This window comes from Salvelinus fontinalis, chromosome 30 (assembly GCF_029448725.1).
Source record: "Salvelinus fontinalis isolate EN_2023a chromosome 30, ASM2944872v1, whole genome shotgun sequence".
NCBI lineage: Eukaryota > Metazoa > Chordata > Actinopteri > Salmoniformes > Salmonidae > Salvelinus > Salvelinus fontinalis.
Genome location: NC_074694.1, coordinates 11,578,645 through 11,602,043, shown reverse-complemented (window position 1 = coordinate 11,602,043; position 23,399 = coordinate 11,578,645). Strand labels below are relative to the sequence as shown.

Genomic DNA, 23,399 nt, shown 5'->3' with positions numbered 1-23,399 from the left:
GTCTAGTCTACGGCCCGTACTGTTCGGCGTCTAGTCTACGGCCCGTACTGTTCGGCGTCTAGTCTACGGCCCGTACTGTTCGGCGTCTAGTCTACGGCCTGTACTGTTCGGCGTCTAGTCTACGGCCCGTACTGTTCGACGTCTAGTCTACGGCCCGTACTGTTCGGCGTCTAGTCTACGGCCCGTACTGTTCGACGTCTAGTCTACGGCCCGTACTGTTCGGCGTCTAGTCTACGGCCCGTACTGTTCGGCGTCTAGTCTACGGCCCGTACTGTTCGGCGTCTAGTCTACGGCCTGTACTGTTCGGCGTCTAGTCTACGGCCTGTACTGTTCGGCGTCTAGTCTACGGCCTGTACTGTTCGGCGTCTTGTCTACGGCCTGTACTGTTCGGCGTCTAGTCTACGGCCCGTACTGTTCGGCGTCTAGTCTACGGCCCGTACTGTTCGACGTCTTGTCTACGGCCTGTACTGTTCGGCGTCTAGTCTACGGCCCGTACTGTTCGGCGTCTAGTCTACGGCCCGTACTGTTCGGCGTCTAGTCTACGGCCCGTACTGTTCGGCGTCTAGTCTACGGCCCGTACTGTTCGGCGTCTAGTCTACGGCCCGTACTGTTCGACGTCTAGTCTACGGCCCGTACTGTTCGACGTCTAGTCTACGGCCCGTACTGTTCGGCGTCTAGTCTACGGCCCGTACTGTTCGGCGTCTAGTCTACGGCCCGTACTGTTCGGCGTCTAGTCTACGGCCCGTACTGTTCGGCGTCTAGTCTACGGCCCGTACTGTTCGGCGTCTAGTCTACGGCCCGTACTGTTCGGCGTCTAGTCTACGGCCTGTACTGTTCGGCGTCTAGTCTACGGCCTGCACTGTTTGCCTTTTTGCAAATTTCTAAATGCATTCGTGTGGAAAAACTTAGTCTGGAAAGCAAGTGCTGTCATTACTAAATGTGTAATGTGATAGACATTACAGTTTTTTTACACCGAGAAAAAAAAACGAAAAAACATTTGATTAATAAAATATTTTAATCAGTCTTCCCCAAATGAAGGGGATGATGACACAATCTTTGTGAGAGGGAGGGAATTTGATTTCATTGGTCCTCAACTTGTGCCTCAGACACTTCATTCAGGATAAATGGAGTTAGCCTGCTTTGGAGCAGGTTAGTTCTGAAGGATTCATTGTCATAGAAACGTACCTAGCTAAAAGATGAGCCACTTTCGTGGTACTGGTTATCCCGAGTTGAACTCAGTTGACCTCAGTTACCACACGAACTCCTCCAACCAGATTCCAAGTATATGGCTCTGGGCTCTAGAGGCAAGCAGACTGGTTTGTCAGCTCTATGCTGATACCCAACTACTGCTTTCTAGTTATACTGTATATGGCTGGCTGGCTGGCTGACTGACTGACTGACTCACCTACTGTCTGGCTGGCTGGCCTTTTGTTTACATGTTGTCAATTTCAAGGTAAGGGTGTGTCTGGGAAGATCTAGAATTACCAGGAATAATGACCCTTGTTTGGTCCCGCCCATAAACACACACTGTAGTACATGACAGGTAAACAAAACATGGCTATCCTATACTACTACAGTAGTAGTAATACAGTAATACTACTACAGTACTACTCCTACTACAGTAATACTACTACAGTACTACAGTAATCCCACTATTCCAGAATATGTATATATTTTTTTGTATATTTCTTTCTATACTGAACAAAAATATAAACACAACATGTAAAGTGTTGGTCCCATGTTTCACGAGCTGAAATAAAAGATCCCACAAATGTTTCATAGACCACGTGTATGGCGTCGTGTGGGTGAGCGGTTTGCTGATGTCAGTGTTGTGAACAGAGTGCCCCATGATGGCAGTGGGGTTGGGCTGGAATAAGATACAGACAATGAACACAATTGCATTTTATCGATGACAATTTGAATGCACAGAGATACCATGACGATATCCTAAGGTCCATTGTCGTGCCATTCCTCCTCCCCCATCAACTCATGTTTCAGCATGATAATACACAGCCCCATGTCGCAAGGAACTGTATACAATTTCTGGAAGCTGAAAATGTCCCAGTTCTTCCATGGCCTGCATACTCACCAGACATGTCACCCATTGAGCATGCTTGGGATGCTCTGGATTGACTTGTACGACAGCGCGTTTCAGTTCCCGCCAATATCCAGCAACTTCGCACAGTCATTGAAGAGGAGTTGGACAGTATTCCACAAGCCACAATCAAGAGCCTGATCAACTCTATGTGAAGGAGATGTCGTGCTGCATGAGGCAAATTGTCGTCACACCAGATACTGACTGGTTTTCTCAACCACGCCCCTAATTCTTTATTTTTTTTAAGGTATCTGTGACCAACAGATGCATATCTGTATTCCCAGTCATGTGAAATCCATAGATTAGGGCCTAATTAACTTGTTTCAATTGTCTGATTTCCGTATATGAACTGTAACTCAGTAAAATCTTTTAATTGTTGATTGGCTGAAAGCTGTGGTGTATCAGACCGTATACCACGGGTATGACAAAACATTTATTTTGACTGTTCTAATTACTTTGGGTAACCAAATAAGGCACCTCAGGGGTTTGTGGTATACCACGGCTGCTGTTTTTACACTACTGCTACTCGCTGTTTATCATCTATGCATAGTCGCTTTACCCCTACTTACATGTACAAATTACCTCGACTAACCTCTACCCGCGCACATTGACTCGGTACCGGTACCCACTGTATATAGCCTCCTTATTGTTATTTTATTGTTACTTTTTCTTCAATCTTTTTTTACTTTAGTTTGTGTAGTACATATTTTATTTCTTGAACTGCATTGTTCGTTAAGGGCTTGTATAAGTAGGCATTTTACAGTACATGTGACAAATACAATTTGATTTGAATTTCTTACGCATGACACAATGCGTGGTCACTCTCTAGTCACTCACTCTCTCTCCGCAGTCTCTCGCTCTCTCTCCGCAGTCTCTCGCTCTCTCTCTCTCCCTCTCTCTTCAGTCTCTCTCTCCCTCTCTCTTCAGTCTCTCTCTCCCTCTCTCTTCAGTCTCTCTCTCCCTCTCTCTTCAGTCTCTCTCTCCCTCTCTCTTCAGTCTCTCTCTCCCTCTCTCTTCAGTCTCTCTCTGTCTCCCTCTCTCGTCAGTCTCTCTCTGTCTCCCTCTCTCTTCAGTCTCTCTCTGTCTCTCTCTCTCTTCAGTCTGTCTCTCTCTCTCTTCAGTCTCTCTTTCTTCAGTATCTCTTTCTCTCTCTCTCTTCAGTCTCTCTTTCTTCAGTATCTCTTTCTCTTTCTTCAATCTCTCTTTCTTCAGTATCTCTTTCTCTTTCTTCAGTCTCTCTTTCTTCAGTATCTCTTTCTCTCTCTCCACCCCATCTCTCTTCTCCTGCAGATTTTCATCTCAGTGTTCTGCCTTTTTTTGTGTCCATGTAATTTGTCCCTGTGATACCTGTGCTAAACCATATTTAAGTCGCTAGTCACAGTAGGATAGCCATATTTGTAGGCCTCGGAAAATACCACGGTACTTACGGCATTATCCAGCAGCCCCCACTGGGCTTCTTTCCTGATCCTTCCCTTTCTCTGTGGACTTTGTTCTTTTTCACAACGTGCCTGAGTATCAGATACAGGTGGTCCTTCTCTTTCATAGGTGTGATCTCTGTGGAGTGACATAGTAGCTCCTCCGTGTGGCAGATGTCTCCCAGATGGTTTTGTCATTGAAGACAGAGTCTACATATGCTATATATACATATGTGGACAACCATCAAATTAGTAGATTCTACTATTTGACACACCCGTTGCTGACCGGTGTATAAAATCGAGCACACAGACATGCAATCTCCACAGACAAACATTGGCAGTAGAATGGCCTAACTGAAAATCTCAGGGACTTTCAACGTGGCACCGTCATAGGATGCCACCTTTCCAACAAGTCAGTTTGTCAAATTTCTGCCCTGCTAGAGCTGCCCCGGTCAACTGTAAGTGCTGTTATTGTGAAGTGGAAGCGTCTAGGAGCAACAACGGCTCAGCCGCAAAGTGGTAAGCCACACAAGTTCACAGAACGGGCGAATTCTGAAGCCCATAGCGTGTAAATATCGTCTGTCCTCGGTTGCAACACTCACACTTCCGATTTTTCAAAATTGCCTCTGGAAGCAACGTCAGTACAATAACTATTTGTTGGGAGCGTCATGAAATGCGTTTCCATGGCGTTCCTTGGGGAAGGCCCTTTCCTGTTTCAGCATGACAATGCCCCTGTGCACAAAGCGAGGTCCATTCAGAAATGGTTTGTCGAGATCTTTGTGGAAGAACTTGACTGGCTTGCACAAAGCCCTGAACTCAACCCCATCGAACACATTTGGGATGAATTGGAACGCAGACTGCGAGCCAGGCCTAATCGCCCAACATCAGTGCCAAACCTCACCAATGCTCCTGTGGCTGAATGGAAGCAAGTCCCCCCCCCCCCCAATGCAATGTTCCAACATCAAGTGGAAAGCCTTCCCAGAAGAGTGGAGGCTGTTATAGCAGCAAAGGGGGGGACTAACTCCAGATTTACAATTGAAGTTGGAAGTTTACATACACTTAGGTTGGAGTCATTAAAACTCGTTTTTCATCCACTCCACACATTTCTTGTTAACAAACTATGGTTTTGATAAGTCGGTCAGGACATCTAATTTGTGCATGACACAAGTAATTTTTCCAACAATTGTTTACAAACAGACTATTTCAATTATAATTCACTGTATCACAATTCCAGTGGGTCAGAAGTTTACATACACTAAGTTGACTGTGCCTTTTAAACAGCTTGGAAAATTCCAGAAAATGATATCATGGCTTTAGAAGCATCTGATAGGCTAATTGACATTTGAGTCAATTGGAGGTGTACCTGTGGATGTATGTCAAGGCTAACCTTCAAACTCAGTTCCTCTTTGCTTGACATCATGGGAAATTCAAAAGAAATAAGCCAAGATCTCAGAAACAAAATTGTAGACCTCCACAAATCTGCTTCATCCTTGGGAGCAATTTCCAAACACCTGAAGGTACCACGTTCATCTGTACAAACAATAGTACGCAAGTATAAACACCATGGGACCACGCAACCGTCATATCGCTTAGGTAGAAGACACGTTCTGTCTCCTAGAGGTGAACGTACTTTGGTGCGAAAAGTGCAAATCAATTTGAGAACAGCAGCAAAGGACCTTGTGAAGATGCTGGAGGAAACGGGTACAAAATGATCTATATCCACAGTAAAATGAGTCCTATATCGACATAACCTGAAAGGCCGTTCAGTAAGGAAGAAGCCACTTCTCCAAAACCGCCATCAAAAAGCCAGACTACGGTTTGCAACTGCACATGGGGACAAAGATTGTACTTTTGGAAAAATGTCCTCTGGTCTGATGAAACAAAAATAGAACTGTTTGGCCCTAATGACCATCGTTATGTTTGGAGGAAAAAGGGGGATGCTTGCAAGCCGAAGAACACCATCCCAACCGTGAAGCACAGGGATGGCAGCATCATGTTGTGGGGGGTGCTTTGCTGCAGGAGGGACTGGTGCACTTCACAAAATAGATGGCATCATGAGGGAGGAAAATTGTTGGTATTTTGAATCAACATCTCAAGACATCAGTCAGGAATTTGAAGCTTGGTTGCAAATTAGTCTTCCAAATGGACAATGACCCCAAGCATATTTCCAAAGTTGTGGCAAAATGGCTTAAGGACAGCAAAGTCAAGGTATTGGAGTGGCCATCACAAAGCCCTGACCTCAATCCTATAGAAAACGTGTTGGCAGAACTGAAAAGCGTGTGCAGGCAAGGAGGCCTACAAACCTGACTCCGTTACACCAGCTCTGTCAGGAGGAATGGGCCAAAATTCACCCAACTTATTGTGGAAGGCTACCCAAAACGTTTGACCCAAGTTTAAATTGTTTAAGGCAATGCTACCAAATACTAATTGAGTGTATAAACTTCTGACCCACTGGGAATGTGATAAAAGCAATAAAAGCTGAAATAAATCATTCTCTACTATTATTCTGACATTTCACATTCTTAAAATAAAGTGGTTATCCTAACTGACCTAAGACAGGGACTTTTTATTTGGATTAAATGTCAGGAATTGTGAAAAGTTTAAATGTATTTGGCTAAGGTGTATGTAAACTTCCGACTTCAACTGTAAGTCCATGAATTTGGAATGAGATGTTCGACGAGCAGATGTCCACATACTTTTGGTCATATAGTGTACATCACACATCAGCAACGTGTGTATCACACAACATTTGATTTGTCACGGTTCATAAGCAACAGGTGCATACTAACAGTGAAACGCTTATTTATATGTCCTTCCCAACAAGGCAGAGAAAAAAAAGATAAATAATATGAAAAATAATAACACAAGTAATAAATACACAATGATTAACGATAACTTGTCTATATAAACGGAGTACCAGTACAGAGTCGATCTGCAGGGGTACGATGTAATTGAGGTAGATGTGTACATATAGGTAGGGATAAAGTGACAAGGCAACAGCATATATAATAAACAGTAACAGCAGTGTATGGGACGAGTCAAAAAATAGTTTGTGCAAAAAGGGTCAGTGCAGATAATCTTGGTAGCTGCTGACTATTCAACGGTCTTATGGCTTGGGGGTAGAAGCAGACAGAGTGCCTGAAATAGAAACGAATTGCTTGACGTCTCATCAAGGTCTGTAGCTGAGAGTAGGCTGTAATCACAGGCTTTTACTTTGAAAACAACACTAGTCATTTGAATCCTCCTTGTAGTTCCCGCATTGATAACTAATTAAGCTCCTCAAGTGTTTTTTTCTTTTTCTTTTCTTCTCGTTCTTTTCTGTAATCAGTCTACACACAGAGGAAAGGGAACAGATCAATGGAGTCTTTCCTCGTCTTCATCATCTCTGAGTAATTAGTCTCGTTACAGAAAGCAGAGGCCACGGTCGCACTGTGTAGTGGTTATAATCTGATGGCTCAACTATGGTGAGGGGGATGGGGGGGAGGTGAGGATTGTGTAACACTCTCAGAGAAGAAACACGTTGAAGTGTTTACTGTTAGGTTCTAATTCTCAGAGTTAAAAACTCCACGGACACTATGAAAGCTTAACCAAGTTTATTTTTCCCATAGGATCAATACAGATGCATTAAGATAAAGCATGTTTCCACCAACATATATATATATATATATATATATATACTCCAATTTAGATGCACTCCTCCTTCCTGTCCAACCCTTAAATATGTTATGGTTGGACAGGAAGGAGGAGTGATGAATAAGTATATTTCATATTCTCAGAACCCAACAGTGTCTTCACACAGCAACTCTGACTGTCCTTTATCATTCTGAGGGGGGAATTAAAGCTCCAGGTTAGCAGTGTGTGGAGTGGTAAATGGGAAGCTGAGTATTTGCAGTAAACATCTGTTTGCGTTGCTTTAATGGGTTCTGTAATGGGGCTGACATTTCCGTGTGTGTCTCCCTGATGTGAGCTTAGAGAGTCAAGCCCGCAAATCTATTTTTGTGGGATATTTGTGTAAAGTATTAAACAAGGATTTGCATGTATGCCTTTGTCTAGATGTTGACGACTGTTGTGTGGATGACAGTTTTCATGACTAGTCTGGTATCTCTATGGTAACAAAGGATGAACTCTCAATTGTCCTCGTCTTAGGCTGATCTCTGTATGTGTCATCGACATCATAAGCGACTAATCCTACTTTAACTCTGCTTATATCGGCCATTTTGTTTTAATAAGGCAGGGAATTAGTGCTCCGTTGTTTACTACTCAATGTATGCTGTGAGTCAGAATGTAGAGTGTTTATGTGTTATTCTATGTTCAGATTTTCTACACTGATTTAGCTGCTGTCACCCACACAACTCCCACAGCACTCCCACAGCACTCCTGCAGCACTCCCGCAGCACCCCTGCAGCACTCCCGCAGCACTCCTGCAGCACTCCCACACAACTCCCGCAGCACTCCTGCAGCACTCCCGCAGCACTCCCGCAGCACTCCCACACAACTCCCGCAGCACTCCCACACAACTCCCGCAGCACTCCCACACAACACCCACAGCACCCCTGCAGCACTCACACACAACTCCCGCAGCACTCCTGCAGCTAAATGTTCAGGTTGTTGTCAGCTTTACTTCATGCACCTAACTACAATACTAACCTTAACCATTGGCACACACACACACACACACACACACATACACTACTGTTCAAAAGTTTGGGGTCACTTAGAAATGTCCTTGTTTATGAAAGAAAAGCACTTTTTTTTGTCCATTTAAAATAACGTCAAATTGATCAGAAATACAGTGTAGACATTGTTAATGTTGTAAATGACTATTGTAGCTGGAAACTGACGTTTTTTTTTTATGGAATATCTACATAGGCGTACAGAGGCCCATTATCAGCAACCATCACTCCTGTGTTCCAACGGCACGTTGTGTTAGCTAATCCAAGTTTGATTTTAAAAGGATAATTGTTCATTAGAAAACCCTTTTGCAATTATGTTAGCACAGCTGAAAACTGTTGTCCTGATTAAAGAAGCAATAAAACTGGCCTTCTTTAGACTAGTTGAGTATCTGGAGCATCAGCATTTGTGGGTTCGATTACAGGCTCAAAGTGGCCAGAAACAAATACATTTTTTCTGAAACTCTTCAGTCTATTCTTGTTCTGAGAAATGAAGGCTATTCCATGTGAGAAATTGCCAAGAAACTGAAGATCTCATACAACGCTGTGTACTACTCCCTTCACAGAACAGCGCAAATTGGCTCTAACACTTTCTAACCAGAATAGAAAGAGTGGGAGGCCTCGGTGTACACCTGAGCAAGAGGTCAAGTACATTAGAGTGTCTAGTTTGAGAAACAGACGCCTAACAAGTCCTCAACTGGCAGCTTCATTAAAAAGTAACCGCAAAAAACTAGTCTCAACGTCAACAGTGAAGAGGCGACTCCGAGATGCTGGCCTTCTAGGCAGAGTTGTAAAGAAAAAGCCAGATCTCAGACTGGCCAATAAAAAGATTAAGATGGAAAAAGAACACAGACACTGGACAGAGGAACTCTGCCTAGAAGGCCAGTATCCCGGAGTCGATTCTTCGCTGTTGACGTTGAGACTGGACAGAGGAACTCTGCCTAGAAGGCCAGTATCCCGGAGTCGATTCTTCACTGTTGACGTTGAGACTGGTGTTTTGCGGGTACTATTTCATTTCCAGCTGTGGTAACATAATTGCAAAGGGGTTTTCTAATGATCAACTAGCCTTTTAAAATGATTAACTTGGATTAGCTAACACAGCGTGTCATTGGAACACAGGAGTGATGGTTGCTGATAATGGGCCTCTGTACGTCTATGTAGATATTCCATTAAAAAATCTGCCGTTTCCAGCTACAATAGTCATTTACAACATGAACAATGTCTACACTGTATTTCTGATCAATTTGATGTTATTTTAATGGCCAAAAATGTGTTTTTCTTTAAAAAAACAAGGACATTTCTAAGTGAACCCAAACCTCTGAATGGTAGTGTATTTTCATACGTAACTGCTTAGATTTGTTTCTAGAGTCTAGGGGACAACTACATCCTACTGTAACTTATGTCTTCTCCCCGTCCCCCTGCTCCTCCCTCTCCTCGCCCCGTCCCCCTGCTCCTCCCTCGCCCTGTCCCCCTGCTCCTCCCTCTCCTCGCCCCGTCCCCCTGCTCCTCCCTCTCCTCGCCCTGTCCCCCTGCTCCTCCCTCTCCTCGTCCCCCTGCTCCTCCCTCGCCCCGTCCCCCTGCTCCTCCCTCGCCCCGTCCCCCTGCTCCTCCCTCTCCTCGTCCCCCTGCTCCTCCCTCCCCTCGCCCGTCCCCCTGCTCCTCCCTCCCCTCGCCCCGTCCCCCTGCTCCTCCCTCTCCTCGCTCCTCCCTCTCTTCGCCCCGTCCCCCTGCTCCTCCCTCGCCCCGTCCCACTGCTCCTCCCTCTCCTCGCTCCTCCCTCTCCTCGCTCCTCCCTCTCCTCGCCCCGTCCCCCTGCTCCTCCCTCTCCTCGCCCCGTCCCCCTGCTCCTCCCTCTCCTCGCCCCGTCCCCCTGCTCCTTCCTCTCCTCTCCCCGTCCCCCTGCTCCTCCCTCTCCTCGCCCCGTCCCCCTGCTCCTCCCTCTCCTCAGTATGTTGAGACCATTGGCAGCAAGCAGAGTGACCTGGACCAGTACACAGCAGAGGGCTACAAAAGTGCGCTGTCAGAGGAGAGGAGGAGGTACTGCTTCCTGGTGGACAGACAGTGTGCCGTGGCCAAGAACAGCAGCTCCTTCCATAGCAAGGTGAGATGTCGGACTCACATTTTCATCTACAGGGTTCTGTTACCTTTGTATTCTCTCTTTGCAGGTAACCCTCAATAGCTAAAGCAGTGGATGAAAACCAACTAGCTCTCACAGTCTGACGTCAAAATTAGACATTCATCCTTGTTTCTCAAACATTACATTTCGAAGTTGTTCCAAACATTACATCAATTCCAATCAAATTTTATTGATCGCATAAACGTGTTTAGCAGAAGTTATTGCAGGTGTAGCGAAATGCTTGTTGTTTCTAGCTCCAGCAGTGCAGTAGTATCTAACAATTTCACAACAATACACACAAATCTAAAGTAAAGGAATGGAATTAAGAATATATAAATATTTGGATGAGCAATGTCAGAGCGATATAGAATAAAGTATATACATACAGTTGAAGTCGGAATTTTAGGTTGGAATCGGATAGGAATCGGATAGGTTGGAATCATGAAAACTTGTTTTTCAAGTACTTCACAAATTTATTGTCAACAAACTATAGTTTTGGCAAGTCGGTTAGGACATCTACTTTGTGCATGATACAAGTCATTTTTCCAACAATTGTTTACAGACAGATTATTTAACTTATAATTCGTTTTATCACAATTCCAGTGGGTTAGAAGTTTACATACACTAAGTTGACTCTGCCTTTAAACAGCTTGGAAAATTACAGAAAATTGTCATGGCTTTAGAAGCTTCTGATAGGCTATTTGACATTATTTGAGTCAATTGGAGGTGTACCTGTGGATGTACGTCAAGGCCTACCTTCAAACTTGGTGTCTCTTTGCTTGACATCATTGGAAAATCAAAAGAAATCAGCCAAGACCTCAGAAAAAAATTGTGGACCTCCACAAGTCTGGTTCATCCTTGGGAGCAATTTCCAAATGCCTGAAGGTACCACGTTCATCTGTACAAACAATAGTACGCAAGCATAAACACCATGGGACCACGCAGCCGTCGTACCGCTCAGGAAGGAGACACGTTCTGTCTCCTAGAGATGAACGTACTTTGGTGCGAAAAGTGCAAATCAATCCCAGAACAACAGCTAAGGACCTTGTGAAGATGCTGGAGGAAACCGGTACAAAAATATCTATATCCACAGTAAAACGAGTCCTATATCGACATAACGTGAAAGGCCGCTCAGCAAGGAAGAAGCCACAGCTCCAAAACCGCCATAAAAAAGCCAGACTACGGTTTACAATTGCACATGGGGACAAAGATTGTACTTTTGGAGAAATGTCCTCTGGTGTGATGAAACAAAAATAGAACTGTTCGGCCATAATGACAATTGTTATGTTTGGAGGAAAAGGGGGATGCTTGCAAGCCGAAGAACACCATCCCAACCGTTTAAGCACTGGGGTGGCAGCATCATGTTGTGGGGGTGCTTTGCTACAGGAGGGAGTGGTGCGCTTCACAAAATAGATGGCATCATGAGGGAGGAAAATTATGTGGATATATTGAAGCAACATCTCAAGACATCAGTCAGGAATTTGAAGCTTGGTTGCAAATTAGTCTTCCAAATGGACAATGACCCCAAGCATATTTCCAAAGTTGTGGCAAAATGGCTTAAGGACAGCAAAGTCAAGGTATTGGAGTGGCCATCACAAAGCCCTGACCTCAATCCTATAGAAAACGTGTTGGCAGAACTGAAAAGCGTGTGCAGGCAAGGAGGCCTACAGTCAGGAAGTTCAAGTATGGTCGCAAATGGGTCTTCCAAATGGACAATGACCCCAAGCATACTTTCAAAGTGTGGCAAAATGGCTTAACTTCTTATGGCTGCAGGGGCAGTATTGAGTAGCTTGGATGAAAGAAGCACAGAGGTGGCCATAGTAAACTGGCTGCTCCTCACTCCTCAGTTGCTATTATATGCATATTATTATTCGTATTGGATAGAAAACACTCTGAAGTTTCTAAAACTTTTGAATTATGTCTGTGAGTATAACAGAACTCATATGGCAGGCAACAACCTGAGAAGTTCCACTTCTTGTTTGAATTTTTTCTGAGGTGGCAGATTTTCAACCAAGCTCTCGTTGAAAATACAGCGAGATATTGATGAGTTTTCACTTCCTACGGCTTCCACTAGATGTCAACAGTCAATAGAACTTTGTCTGATGACTCTAATGTGAAGGGGGGGGGGGGGGCAAAGGAGACAGGAATGAGTAATCACTGCCACGAGCTGATCATGCATTCACCATGCACGTTCACATGAGGAGGACCTCCGTTCCACCGCTCTTCTGAAGTCAATGTAATTCTCCGGTTGGAACGTTATTCAAGATGTATGTTAACAACATTCTAAAGATTGTTTCAGTACATCGTTTGACATGTTTCTACTGACTGTTTCGGAACTTTTGGACAGTTCGTCACGTTATAGTGGACGCGCTTTGTGACTTTGGAATTGTTTACCAAATGCGCTAACCAATGTATCTAATTGGACATAAATAACGGACATTATCGAACAAATCAAGCATTTATTATGGACCTGGGATTCCTAGGACTGCATTTTGATGAAGTTCATCAAAGGTAAGGAAACATTTCATGTATTTTCTGGTTTCTGTTGACCCCAACATGGCGGCTAATTTGGCCATTGTTCTGAGCTCCGTCTCAGATTATTGCATGATTTGCTTTTTCCGTAAGGTTTTTGTGAAATCTCACACAGCGGTTGCATCTATAATTCCATGTGTATAACTTGTATTATCATCTACATTTATGATGAGTATTTATGTTGAAACGATGTGGCTATGAAAAATCACTTGATGTTTTTGGAACTAGTGAATGTAACGCGCCAATGTAAACTCAGATTGTCTGTTATAAATATGAACTTTATCAAACAAAACATGCATGTATTGTGTAACATGAAGTCCTATGAGTGTCATCTGATGAAGATAATCAAAGGTTAGTGATTAATTTTATCTCTATTTCTGCCTTTTCTGACTGCTATCTTTCGCTGGAAAAATGGCTGTGCTTATTGTGGTTTGGTGGTGACCTAACATAATCGTTTGTAGTGCTTTCACTGAAAAGCATATTTGAAATCGGACACTTTGGTCGGATTAACAACAAGATTACCTTTTAAAATGATATAAGACACAAGTATGTTTGCGGAATTTTAATTATGAGATTTCTGTTGTTTGAATTTGCCGCCCTGCACTTTCACTGGCTGTTGTCATATCGATCCCGGTAGCGGGATGCAGCCATAAGAAGTTTTAAGGACAGCAAAGTCAAGGTATTGGAGTGGCCATCACAAAGCCCTGACTTCAATCCTATAGAAAATGTGTGGACAGAACTGAAACGCGTGTGCGAGCAAGGAGGCCTACAAACCTGACTCCGTTACACCAGCTCTGTCAGGAGGAATGGACCAAATTCACCCAACTTATTGTGGGAAGCTTGTGGAAGGCTACCCAAAACGTTTGTCCCAAGTTAAACAATTTAAAGGTAATGCTAGCAAATACTAATTGAGAGTATGTAAACTTCTGACCCACTGGGAAATGTGATGAAAGAAATAAAAGCTGACGACAAATCATTCTCTCTACTATTATTCTGACATTTCACATTCTTAAAACAAAGTGGTGATCCTAACTGACCTAAGACAGGGAATTTTTACTAGGATTAATGTCAATAATTGTGAAAAACTGAGTTGAAATATATTTGGCTAAGGTGTTTGTAAACTTATGACTTCAACTGTATGAGATGAGAAATGCAAACATATAAACATTGTAAGTGGCCAGGTTTCCCTTATTAAAGTGGCCAGGTTTCCCTTATTAAAGTGGCCAGGGTTCCCTTATTAAAGTGGCCAGGGTTCCCTTATTAAAGTGGCCAGGGTTCCCTTATTAAAGTGGCCAGGGTTCCCTTATTAAAGTGGCCAGGGTTCCCTTATTAAAGTGGCCAGGGTTCCCTTATTAAAGTGGCCAGGGTTCCCTTATTAAAGTGGCCAGGGTTCCCTTATTAAAGTGGCCAGGGTTCCCTTATTAAAGTGGCCAGGGTTCCCTTATTAAAGTGGCCAGGGTTCCCTTATTAAAGTGGCCAGGGTTCCCTTATTAAAGTGGCTAGTGTTCCCTTATTAAAGTGGCTAGGGTTCCCTTATTAAAGTGGCCAGGGTTCCCTTATTAAAGTGGCCAGGGTTCCCTTATTAAAGTGGCCAGGGTTCCCTTATTAAATTGGCTAGTGAGTTACCTCCGCTCTGAAAACCAAAAGTTCTTCCCGGCTGTATGTAACAACACAAAAAAATGTACTGGGATGATAATAATGTAAGAAATAACAAAAAAAAAAGATATATATACTGCAAAGTTTCCTAAGCGCTAGAAGCACGGCAGCCCTATCCGTCGGGGCCATTTTCAGAAGTGTTTTTAAGGTTAAGTTTAGGCATTAACTCAAATCTTAAATTTATGCATTAATATCCACTGCTTTAGCTTTTGATGGTTAAAACAGTAGGGTCTACCACAGCAAGGTAATACAGGCACTTTCACTCACACCAACAGGTCTAGGGTTGCAATATTCTGGTCACTTTCACCTCACACCAACAGGTCTAGGGTTGCAATATTCTGGTCACTTTCACCTCACACCAACAGGTCTAGGGTTGCAATATTCTGGTCACTTTCACCTCACAACAACAGGTCTAGGGTTGCAATATTCTGGTCACTTTCACCTCACAACAACAGGTCTAGGGTTGCAATATTCTGGTCACTTTCTTGAAAATTCCAAATTAAGAATTTTAGGTTGGACGCTTCCCTCACAGCTTATTTCCTTTTTATTGTAAGAATCATCCAACTGGGATTTCTGGAGGGAAATTGGGAACGTTCTGGAATTTTACTGTTACCACAAACGGTTTACATCTCCTTTCGGGGCGGTTCATATACTTGTTTAGTTTGGCTTTAGCCGTTGCGTCCAGTGGCTTTGCTTCAAGACTTTCAATCATGCCACGGTTGCTCTCACCGATCAATGTAGCCACCTAGTGTCTTTATTCAGGAGCTTTCATAGTCCAAGTCCTGGTTAAGTGGGCGTTCACTTTTTGCTCTTTCTGCTTTGTTTAACTCGGGGCCTTGGAGCAAGGCTGAGAGACTGTGCAGTGGGAGGAAAGGAGGTGTAGAGGACAGGAAGGGAAGAGGCTGAACAGTGTCCCACTTCCACAAGTTAGTGGATGTGAATCCCAGAGGGAGAATGTGTGGGCTGACTGTCTATAGACAATACTGATGTGCTGACACAGAGAGAGAGAGAGAAAGGAGGGGGAGAGTTTGTTATGAAGCAATTTCGAAAGAAGCAGTGAATATTCTGTGTGAGGGAAAATATGGAGGCCATCAGATTGTTGGGAGACATAGAAAGAATGAGTGAGTGCATATTGTGTGAGTCGTGTAGGGAGAGGTGGGCAAGAGAGGACCCACTCTTCAGGTTCTCACCCCAGTGCTTGCTCACACACACAGAATAGTGGTACCCTCCATGTATGTGACATGCATAATTAAGGTAGCAGCAACTGTCCTGTGGTGATGGAGTAGAGGAATAAAGTCAAATGAAGAAGCAGGCTGTTGGTGTTGATCGTCTCTCTGGCATGGAGCTTTAGCACCCACACTAGCACCCACACTACATTACCTAGCAGATACTACCACCTGGGAGCTGAGTCACCTACTGGCACCGTTACCCAGCGCACCAACGGAGAGAGACCAGGGAGGAACACTCTGCCTGGTACACAGAAAGCAATAAGGTAGAAAACATGGAGAGAAACAGAGACCGATTTTACAGAGACCAAGAGTAACATACCGTAGATAGAGGGATTTGTCACACTTCAAGGCGCTATCTAAAACCTAAAGCTTTTGAAGATCCTTTTTTCAGGTAGAATCATTTTGGTTCAAAGTAGAACCCGTTTGAGTTCCATTTATAACCCTTTCCACAGAGTTGAAGAACCCTTTTGGAACCCTTTTTTTGGTAAGTGTTTTGTTTCTGAGGGAGTGCAGTTTATGAAGAACCCTGGCAACCCTGTTGAATATCACTTCCTGTCTTACACCCAGACTGCTTTAATGGGTGGGGGAAAAACTGATCAGAGGTAAGCTAGAGCAGGAAACCCATAGCTGGGGAGAGAGCTGGTGGAGAGGTCTGGAGGCTACAGATGGTGTCGCGGGCCTTGAGTACAATAATCCTAGGAGGAAGGCTGCTGGTGTATAACTGTGAGATGAAATGGCCTGCTAGACTGGTAATGAGGCTGCTTCAGCTGTGAGATGAAACGGCCTGCTAGACTGGTAATGAGGCTGCTTCAGCTTTGAGATGAAACGGCTGCTAGACTGGTAATGAGGCTGCTTCAGCTTTGAGATGAAACGGCTGCTAGACTGGTAATGAGGCTGCTTCAGCTTTGAGATGAAACGGCTTCTAGACTGGTAATGAGGCTGCTTCAGCTCTGAGATGAAACTGCTGCTAGACTGGTAATGAGGCTGCTTCAGCTTTGAGATGAAACGGCTGCTAGACTGGTAATGGACGCTCTCGCTTTCAATTCAATAGGCTTTTTTGGGCTTGGGGAAACATATGTTTACATTGCCAAAGCAAAAAATAGATAATAGATAATGAACAATATAAAATGAACGGTAAACATTACATTCACAAATGTTCTGTAGGAATAGAGACATTTTAGATGTCATATTATGGCTATATACAGCGTTGTAACAATGGAAAAATAAATATTGGTTGTATTTACAATGGTGTTTGTTCTTCACTGGTTTCCCTTTTCTTGTGGCGTCAGGTCACAAATCTTGCTGCTGTAATGGCACACTGTGGTATTTCACCCAGTAGATATGAGAGTTTATCAAAATTGGATTTCTTTGTGGATCTGTGTCATCTGAGGGAAATATGTGTCTCTAATGTGGTCATACATTTGGCATGAGGTTAGGACGTGCAGCTCAGTTTCCACCTCATTTTGTGGGCAGTGTGCACATAGCCTGTGTTCCCTTGAGAACTAGGTCTGTCTACGGCGGCCTCTCTCAATAGCAAGGCTATGCTCACTGAGTCTGTACATAGTCAAAGCTTTCCTTAATTTTTTAGTCACAGTGGTCAGCTATTCTCTTTCTTACTCTCTCTTGCTCTCTCGCTCTCTCACTCTCTCTCTGATGTGATACTTGAGCTGGAGATCCCACACATTGACACTTGCTTTCCAGGAGCCCACGCTCTCCCACCTAGGCTGACTCAACTACCTCAGCTAATGTAGTTATCTTCTCAAGTAGTGAACCTTTTCACAGTATAAAGATTTGTTCAACAGTTTCTCCTGAACGTTATAACCCTATACTCTCCCAGAATATCTCCTTATATATAAATACACTTAACGTTTGACCAGGTTCAAAGGAACACCTTGTTACTCTCACCAGAACAGCTCAATATTCACCTATCTTCCCACTACACAGTGTCTCACCACTCTCTCCCTTTGTGTTTATTTACCTGTCTTCTCCAGGGTAAGGACCTGCTAGCCCAGAAGATCCCAGCATGGCAGCAGGCGTGTGCTGACCCTACCAAGCTGCCTGACCGTGCCATGCTCCTGGCTCAGCAGATGACCTCTACAGGGGGTTCCCTGGGGTCCGTCTCCCACACCCACCATGGTTCCAAGGGCAACCTGCTCATCTCTGACCCCATTCCCGGGGCCAAACCCCTGCCTGTACCCCCCGAGCTGGCTGCCCTCATGGGCCAACAGGTGGGTTACCGGTACCGGTGGTATTACTATAATATTGCTGTGTTGGGACCAGTGGTGGAACAAGTACTCAAATGACTCAAGTAAAAGTGTTTTTTTTTAAGTAAGTGAAAGTAAAATGCTACTAGTAAAAGTCTAAAATTATTTAGTTTTAAATATACTTATGTATCAAAGTAAGTGCAATTGCTCAAATAAAAGTATAAATCATTTAAATTCCATATATTAAGCAAACCAGATGGCACAATTTTGTTTTACTTTGTTTTTTTTTACAGCTAGCCAGGGCTACAACAGTCCACCAGATCAGAGACAGTAGTATGACCAGGGATTTTCTCTTCATAAATGCTTGAATTGGACCATTTTCCTGTCAAAATGTAATGAGTACTTTTGAGTGCCAGGAAAAATGTATGGAGTAAAACGTACATGATTTTGTTTTGGAATGTAGTGGAGTAAAAAGTTGTCAAAAATATAAATTGTTAAGTACAAAGTGTTTTTACATAAGTATTTTACACCACTGGTTAGCACTGTGTTAGCACTATGATAGTACACATATATTACTACAATATCACCCCAATAGTAAGCTATAGAGCTGCTATGGTTTGTCAGCCCTAACGGCGAAACATTCCGTTAATTGGGTGCTGCAGGCATCAATCGTTGTTTATCATCACTAATTGTGTTTTTGATTATGAAGCTTTGAAGCGCTGTGTGCGAGTGCCTGCGTTTCTCCGTTTGAGCTTCTGTATCGGTGTGGTGCCTCAGTGTTTGAGGGAGTACTGTTGAGTGTTGAGGCCAGCAGCAGCTTTGTGGGCTGCGGCTCTAACGACGTTCCTTAATTAACACCACCAGCTAGTCTGTTGCCTAGCAATGCCCCAGGGTTGCCTAGTGATGCCCCAGGATGTTGGGATTCCATTATGGAATCTCTTGGAGCCTCTCCTTTAGAACTCAGAACCCTCCCTGATGCCTCCACACACACACACACACACACACACACACACACACACACACACACACACACACACACACACACACACACACACACTTGTTGATGCAAATTAAGTCGTTAGTGCTGCATGCTAATTAGAAATGCCTTTAGGAAGGAACAGAAACAGATTACTTGGGTCTGTTGGGCTGTTGATTGTTTCACACCCCACTTCCACTCTGCTGTGTGGTTATTCGTGGTGTGTGTGTGCCTGCGTTCGTGTGCCTGTGTGCCTGCGTTCGTGTGCCTGTGTTCGTGTGTGTGTGTGCCTGCGTTCGTGTGTGTGTGTGCCTGTGTTCGTGTGTGCCTGCGTTCGTGTGTGTGTGTGCCTGTGTTCGTGTGTGTGTGTGTGTGCCTGTGTTCGTGTGTTCTTGCGTTCATTTGTGTTCCTGCGTTCATGTGTGTGAATTGCAGTAACATATTGAGGAAGCCTCTAAGGCTGTGTTTACACAGGCAGCCAGATTCTGCTATTTTTCTTTCACTAATTTGTATTTTGACCAATATCAAATCTTTTAACATCAGATATTTTTCAGAGCTGATCTGATTGGTCAAAAGATCAATTCGTTTTAAAAAATAAGGCTGCCTTAAAAGGAGGCAGACAAGATGATTCTTATTGTGTAACATTCTCAGAGAAGAAACACATTGAAGTGGACAGTTCTTCACACAGATCCCACAGAAACACATTGAAGTGGACAGGGTCTTCACATAGAAACACATTGAAGTGGACAGGGTCTTCACACAGAAACACATTGAAGTGGACAGGGTCTTCACATAGAAACACGTTGAAGTGGACAGGGTCTTCACACAGAAACACATTGAAGTGGACAGGGTCTTCACACAGAAACACATTGAAGTGGACAGGGTCTTCACATAGAAACACATTGAAGTGGACAGGGTCTTCACATAGAAACACATTGAAGTGGACAGGGTCTTCACATAGAAACACATTGAAGTGGACAGGGTCTTCACATAGAAACAAATTGAAGTGGACAGGGTCTTCACATAGAAACACATTGAAGTGGACAGGGTCTTCACATAGAAACACATTGAAGTGGACAGGGTCTTCACACAGATCCCACAGAAACACATAGAAGTGGACAGGGTCTTCACATAGAAACACATTGAAGTGGACAGGGTCTTCACACAGATCCCATAGAAACACATTGAAGTGGACAGTTCTTCACATAGAAACACATTGAAGTGGACAGGGTCTTCACATAGAAACACGTTGAAGTGGACAGGGTCTTCACATAGAAACACATTGAAGTGGACAGGGTCTTCACACAGAAACACATTGAAGTGGACAGGGTCTTCACACAGAAACACATTGAAGTGGACAGGGTCTTCACACAGAAACACGTTGAAGTGGACAGGGTCTTCACATAGAAACACATTGAAGTGGACAGGGCCTTCACATAGAAACACATTGAAGTGGACAGGGTCTTCACATAGAAACACATTGAAGTGGACAGGGTCTTCACATAGAAACACATTGAAGTGGACAGGGCCTTCACACAGAAACACATTGAAGTGGACAGTTCTTCACATAGAAACACATTGAAGTGGACAGGGTCTTCACATAGAAACACATTGAAGTGGACAGGGTCTTCACACAGATCCCACAGAAACACATTGAAGTGGACAGGGTCTTCACACAGATCCCACAGCATCTCTGACTGTCCTTTATCATTCTGTTTTGTGATGATGTGTCTTTCAACAACAAACAACTTGGGTCCATTCACATTGAAGACTGGCGGTTGGGATTTTTTGTGGCTGTGTCGTGGTGCTGCTTAGTTGTTCCGTTACAGTTGATTGATCTCTTATAGTAAGCTAAATGATGTTGCCACGGGCAACACAGCAGATATTGCAAATTTAACGAGATGCACAACTTTGCTGTCACACAGTATGTGCACGGGTTCTGCTTTATGCTTTTACAATGTGGTAGCCACGGGACCAAAACAGCAGAGAGGTTGAGCATCGCGCTTTAACGCTCTTAGTTATTGCAGAAATTGACCCACTTTGCTGTTTTATTTTCTACATCATATCGCTGAGTCTACCTTTAATCAACACAACCTGGCCCATTTCCAACCGCATAATCTCCCTCTCGTTAGTAGTGATGAGATTCACATTATGTAATGCTTTTCTGTGATGGAAGAATGGTGCCTAATGAGTATGTTAACGAACACATCAACACATGCTTCACTCTCTTCCTTCCTTCCTACTTTACTCCCTCTCTCCCTGCAGCGTATAATGGGACCAGGTGGAGTGGATGGAGGGATGCCCATGATGAATGGAACGACAGGGGCCCACGGAGGAGCAGGCGGGGGAGGAGGGGAGGACTACCAACACTGGATGGAAGGGAAGATGGCTCAGGCCCAAGCTCAGGCCCAGCAGGCTCAGCAGGCTCAGGCCCAAGCTCAGGCCCAAGCTCAGGCCCAGCAGGCTCAGGCCTCCTCCCAGGCCCAGCACCTCTCCCAGCCCCACAGACAGGGCAGTGAGGTCTACTCCAACACCCTGCCTGTCCGTAAGAATGCCCCAGCCAAAAGCAACACCACCATGGGTAAGGAAGACCAGGATAGTGGCGGGGCGGGTCATCTTGAGGCCCTCAAAAGTTGGGCAACATAATCATATGTACAGAAGCTACACTGTAACACATTGACGTACCTTTACAGTAAAACATCGGCAATAGTGCAGTACTGTGAAGACCAATGCATTATGGGGGGCTCAATGGTATTCCGCTATATAGGCCCGTCAAGTAAGAATATTACAGAATACATCACTAGTGGGCTTTATGAATGCCACCTCGTCACAGAGACCTTAGAGAGTGAACGGCTTGATTGAGACCTTTTTTAAGATTGTGCCATTGACTCCATGCTGTGAATGCTGTGCAGTGGGGGTTGTTCTTGTTCCCTCTATCGGCTCTTTTCTTCATTTCTACTATTGAATAGCTCTCGTCTCTCCTTCTGTCACAGTGTGTACCTGGCACTTGGAGAACTGTGGTCTCAATGAAAGCAGAGCACATGGGAATAGGAGGGAGGGAGAAGACGGTGGGTTTAAAAAGGAGAAACAAAGACTCAAATTAGGTGAAGGACAGAGGCTTTAAGAATAATGGAAGCATTTAAAGTCACTTAGGAGAGGTGGGTTATATTAATACATTAGGTACTCCGAGCAGGTACTATGTACAGTAGGCCCCGTGTGACCTGTTTTGGCTTAGTTATCTGCTTAAAGACCTCGGACTTTATTGCAGAAGTTCTGTGGTACAGCATGATTGAAGTGTAAAGGCAACCCCTAGATTTGGTCAGAAGTCTTATAGATCTAGTCAAGCGCATGTCCAGTAGTAAGGTACAGTACAACTGTAGAGAAACGTCCAGCTACTAACTCCCTGTTTAAAAAAAATGTCAAATCAAATCTCCTCAGTTCCAGAGACCCGGACCCTGCCCCGGTCTAGCTCCATGGCTGCAGGGCTGGAGAAGAACGGACGTACCCGTGTCCAGGCCGTTTTCTCCCATGCAGGGGGGGACAACAGCACCTTGCTCAGCTTCTCTGAGGGAGATGTCATCACCCTGTTGGTCCCGGAGGCCCGCGACGGATGGCACTATGGAGAGAACGAAAAGAACAACATGCAAGTATCCTGACTCCATCCCATTCCTTTTGTCTATAGCACTATGAGTTACGCTCTGTAGCTCAGTTGGTAGAGCGTCACTCTTGAAATGTACCATACGTGAAAATGTATGCATGCACAACTTTAAGTTGCTTTGGATAAAAGCGTGTGCTAAATGGTATATATTATTAGAGTTATTCGTGTGAATCTTTACATTTAAATATGACGTCATAAGCATCCTGACTCTAGGTTATGCTGTCAATGTTGAATCACTGTTGCTGACTCATCTGTTGATTCTCTGTTTGCTGATTGGTCTGTTGATTCTCTGTTTGCTGATTGGTCTGTTGATTCTCTGTTTGCTGATTCGTCTGTTGATTCTCTGTTTGCTGATTTGTCTGTTGATTCTCTGTTTGCTGATTCGTCTGTTGATTCTCTGTTTGCTGATTTGTCTGTTGATTCTCTGTTTGCTGATTGGTCTGTTGAATCTCTGTTTGCTGATTTGTCTGTTGATTCTCTGTTTGCTGATTGGTCTGTTGAATCTCTGTTTGCTGATTGGTCTGTTGAATCTCTGTTTGCTGATTGGTCTGTTGAATCTCTGTTTGCTGATTGGTCTGTTGATTCTCTGTTTGCTGATTGGTCTGTTGATTCTCTGTTTGCTGATTGGTCTGTTGATTCTCTGTTTGCTGATTGGTCTGTTGATTCTCTGTTTGCTGATTGGTCTGTTGATTCTCTGTTTCCTCATTAGGCGTGGCTGGTTCCCTTTCTCCTACACACGTGTTATCCCTGAGACTGCTGGCAACAAACTACGAGAGAACAAGTACGTTTGACATTTTGTCACTTGTGTGATGTATTTGTAAGGGAACAGGTCTTTATCTGTTATTCAA

General features: G+C 44.1%; 1 protein-coding gene across 6 annotated transcripts in view; it reads left to right on the top strand.

Annotated features, from left to right (window-relative positions):
* LOC129828634 (brain-specific angiogenesis inhibitor 1-associated protein 2-like) overlaps positions 1–23,399 on the top strand; it is a 169,800-nt gene that overhangs the window by 120,527 nt on the left and 25,874 nt on the right. For all 6 annotated transcript variants that reach the window (XR_008755261.1, XR_008755263.1, XR_008755264.1 and 3 more), the window contains 5 exons: positions 10,129–10,281; positions 17,705–17,941; positions 21,159–21,474; positions 22,332–22,536; positions 23,261–23,332. Coding sequence is in view for 2 of the 6 variants with exons in the window: in XM_055889726.1 (XP_055745701.1) it covers positions 10,129–10,281; positions 17,705–17,941; positions 21,159–21,474; positions 22,332–22,536; positions 23,261–23,332 (983 nt within the window). In the remaining 4 variants the exon portion in view is untranslated. The remainder of the gene's footprint in view (positions 1–10,128; positions 10,282–17,704; positions 17,942–21,158; positions 21,475–22,331; positions 22,537–23,260; positions 23,333–23,399) is intronic.